This window comes from Pteropus alecto, unplaced genomic scaffold, assembly GCF_000325575.1.
Source record: "Pteropus alecto unplaced genomic scaffold, ASM32557v1 scaffold124, whole genome shotgun sequence".
NCBI classification, from domain to species: domain Eukaryota; kingdom Metazoa; phylum Chordata; class Mammalia; order Chiroptera; family Pteropodidae; genus Pteropus; species Pteropus alecto.
In genome coordinates this window covers 669,601-673,032 of record NW_006435779.1, presented here as the reverse complement: position 1 = coordinate 673,032, position 3,432 = coordinate 669,601, and the positions used below count along the sequence as shown (strand labels likewise).

The 3,432-nt window shown below is 50.9% G+C and overlaps 1 protein-coding gene across 1 annotated transcript in view; it reads right to left on the bottom strand.

Moving 5' to 3' along the window:
• CHST13 (carbohydrate sulfotransferase 13) overlaps nt 1-2,897 on the bottom strand; it is a 27,515-nt gene extending 24,618 nt beyond the window's left edge. The window contains exon 1 of the mRNA XM_015588988.1: nt 2,855-2,897. Within this exon, the coding sequence (XP_015444474.1) occupies nt 2,855-2,897 (43 nt within the window). The remainder of the gene's footprint in view (nt 1-2,854) is intronic.
• Nucleotides 2,898-3,432: the final 535 nt, after the last annotated feature.

Genomic DNA, 3,432 nt, shown 5'->3' with positions numbered 1-3,432 from the left:
AATGCCACTATCATCAGAAAATGATCTGACAGCAAAAGGCAGCAATATTGTCTAGCCCCTCAAAGTGCAGGAGGCCCCAGGTTGCTGGATTAAGTGTGACAGCAGCCACCAGGAGCTGCTGGCACCACAGTAGCACAGCATTTCTCACAGCCCTGAGAAGAGGAGGATCCTTCTTTCCATTTGCACACAAGAAAGTGGAGGCTCCAAAAGGTGTTACCCCTGGCCCTAGGTCACCCAGTGAAGAGCTCCTCTTGGGAACACAGCTGGGGATTGAAGGGCTGTGTCCACTAGGGGTTGTGGGAGGAGGAACCCCAAGTGACAGAGAAGAAACCTAGGCCTGTCTCTACTCCGGGACCCCATAACTTGGAGCCTTCCAGAAACACCAACCCTTCTGTAAAGCCTGTCATTTCCCAGGCAGACCACAGTCTGCAGAAGAATGGATCCCTCGGGGGCCAGTGGGTGGAGGTCAAGAGGGAGGAGGCACCAGAGACAGGCCCAGAGTAGATGTGGCCAGTGATTACAGGACTGGGCTGGGATGTCCCCACCCAGCCCCACCACACAGAACAGAGGAACCTACGTCCAGCAGGATAGGCAAGCTGGCCATGGAGGGGGACAGATGGGGCTAGGGAGTCAGAGGGGAATGCCTTGAAGGTTCCTGGGTCCAGCCCCCAACTCTGGATAGCTGGAGGCTGGGGCTCTAGGGTAGGGAATGACCTAAAGAGGGCTACTCTAGGCCTCCCCCAACCTTCACTGTCATCACCCCAAGCCCCATTTGGCCTCTTCCTCTGCCCCCCTAGCCCTTCCACTGGGCTCTAGGTCCCAGGACCACTGCCCATGGCACGGTGGAGCAGAGAGGCCAGGGAGAACCAAATGGGCAGTTCCCAGTCTCGTGGTCAGGGAGGGGCCTGGGCCTGAGCTAAAGAACTCGGCCAGCCCAGAGCAGCCACAGGCAAAACCGCATGAGAGTTCTGCTTTCGACAAGGAAACAAAAATAGCAGGAGGTTATGGAGAGATGGGGGAGAGAGAAGAGGGAGAGGGGAATAGGAGAGAAGGTAGGAGGGACTGAGGTGCTAAAGACAGAGACAGAGACAGAGACAGAGACAGAGACAGAGACAGAGACGAGAGCTATAAATGATGACAGTGAGAGAGGCTGGGAGGAAGAAAAACAGAATCAGAGAGACAACAGCAGTGAAACAGCAGGACTTTTGAAATAGCTCAGAGCAAGCCAGCTGGTTTTGAAGGGGAGGGAAGCAATGGGGAATGAGCTGTCTGGCAGTCTGGAAGAGCCAAGGGCCCATGCCCATGGGGGTCCAGGCCACAGACATCATGTAGCCCAGACTTGTAGGCAGGCAAGTGGTCACAGCCCAGTGGGCCACCATGAGGACCAGTCCAACACCCTGCAATGCGCACTGCTTGTGAGTACATAGGAAGCTCTTAGGAGCGCACAGAAGTCAGCAAGGGAGGCTGGGCTTTGGCTAGGTTTGGGGAGTCAGTCAGGAAGTACTGGGGCCCACAGAATTCTGGGCAGATGGGCACCTCGCACTATGCTTAGTGATTTGTGCACATTGATGCTTTCTCCTATTACATAGAAACTATTATTATCCCCATTTGACTGATGGGGAAACTGAAAATCAGAGAGGCAAAGAAACATGCCTGAGGCCTCACAGCAAATAAGGGGCAGAAACAGGATTTGATCCCAGGCTACAGCATGTGTGCATCCTTAATGCAGGCCATGTTATCCTGATGCTCAGGCACCCACTCCACCCTATACATAACCCACCCTCATAGCACCCACAAGCTGGTAGGTGAAATGCCACCTGATAAATTGTCCTTGCATAGCCACCTCTAAGGAAAAGCTCTGCCACCTCTTGCAATGGGGTAAGGTATAAGTAGCTGCATGGGCGATTTGAGGCTTCATCATTTTGGAGGAAACACTAGTGAATCCTAGTCCAGTAAGCAAAGATTACGACATAGAGTTTCTGGTTAATAAGTTCTAGCTGGGCTAGTGTTGCAAGACCAGACAGGCAGGAGTCCTGGGCCTTGTCGCTGTTGTCTGCCCTAGCCCATTCAGTCCCTGGGGTGACATAGGCCTTCTGTGGTGACCTGTGCGTCCTTGGGTCAAGGATGTTCCCTCTGGTGGTCAGGCTGAGGGAGGAACATATTGACAAGCCCTTCACAAATAAAAAGCAATTCTGCCTTTCTGACTTTTTTTTTTCTGAGAGAGAAGTAGAGATTTCTCCACTTGTATTTAAAATTCAAACTCCAAACTGAGCTCCACAAACCATGTGGAATGGAAGCCTCCCTGACCAGATGGTTCTTGGGTATAGTCTTGTCAGCTCTGCCTCCAAAGCCATCAAGAAGCCTTCCACTTCTGCTTCCTCCACAGTAGCTAGCCCAGGGCAAGCCCCATCCACTCTGCCTGTGACAATCACCGAAGTCTCCCCACCTGGCTTCCTAATTCTATTAGCTCCACCTTGGTGATCTTAAAACCTGCATGGTTCCCCATTGGCTAACAGTAAATTCTGGTTCCTTCCCAGCTCATCTGCTCAGCTCCAGCCATACTGAACATATAGGTATATTCCCACCTCAGGGCCTTTGTGCTTACTGTTCCTTCTGACTGGGACGCTCCTCCAGGAAACTAATACTTTGGGGCAGATACTTATTGTTCAGGTCTCAACTCAAATGTTCCTTCCACACCAGGGTCTTTGCCAATTTCTTCTTTTAATGTATTCATGGCACTTATTACTGCTAAAATAATCTGATTTATGTGTCGGTTGATGTTCGGCTCCTCCCCTGGCAGGTCAGCTCTGTAAGGAAGGGGACTATCTTGTTTCCTTGTAACCCCTGTACCCACCTTGTGTCAAGGAATATTTATTTAAAGACCGATGACCCGTCATGGCTATAGGGAGAGCACCCCTGCTTCTAGCCTTCCATTCAAGGCCACTTATGACTGGGTAATTTATAGTACTTTTCTGGCTTCCACCCCACCACTCTCTCTCATGAACCCTGAGCTCCACCCACAGCACATCACTTAACATACCAGGCCATTTCACTCTATACTTTTGTGCCATTCCCTCTGCCCAAAATTCCCTTTCTTCATTTTACTACCCGGTAAATTCCTATGTAGCCTTAAAAGCCCAACCCAAACACTTCTGTCCTGTTGAGTGGAAAGCATAAGCATTTAGAATTTAGGTTAGGATTCACCCTGGCCCCACACTCACTAGTTGAGAGACCTTGAGCAAAGCACTTCATTTTTTCTAATCTCTGGTAAGCCATCCATCTTGCCAACATGCCTTATCTCGCAGTACTCTCCGGAGGCCTAGAAAGTACCTCTGAGCTCTGGACACTCTCACAGTACCTGGGAATGGACAGCAGAATTGTGAGCATCTATTGATTTGGCTCCCAGTAGCCTCTCCCCTTCCTTTTGCTAGC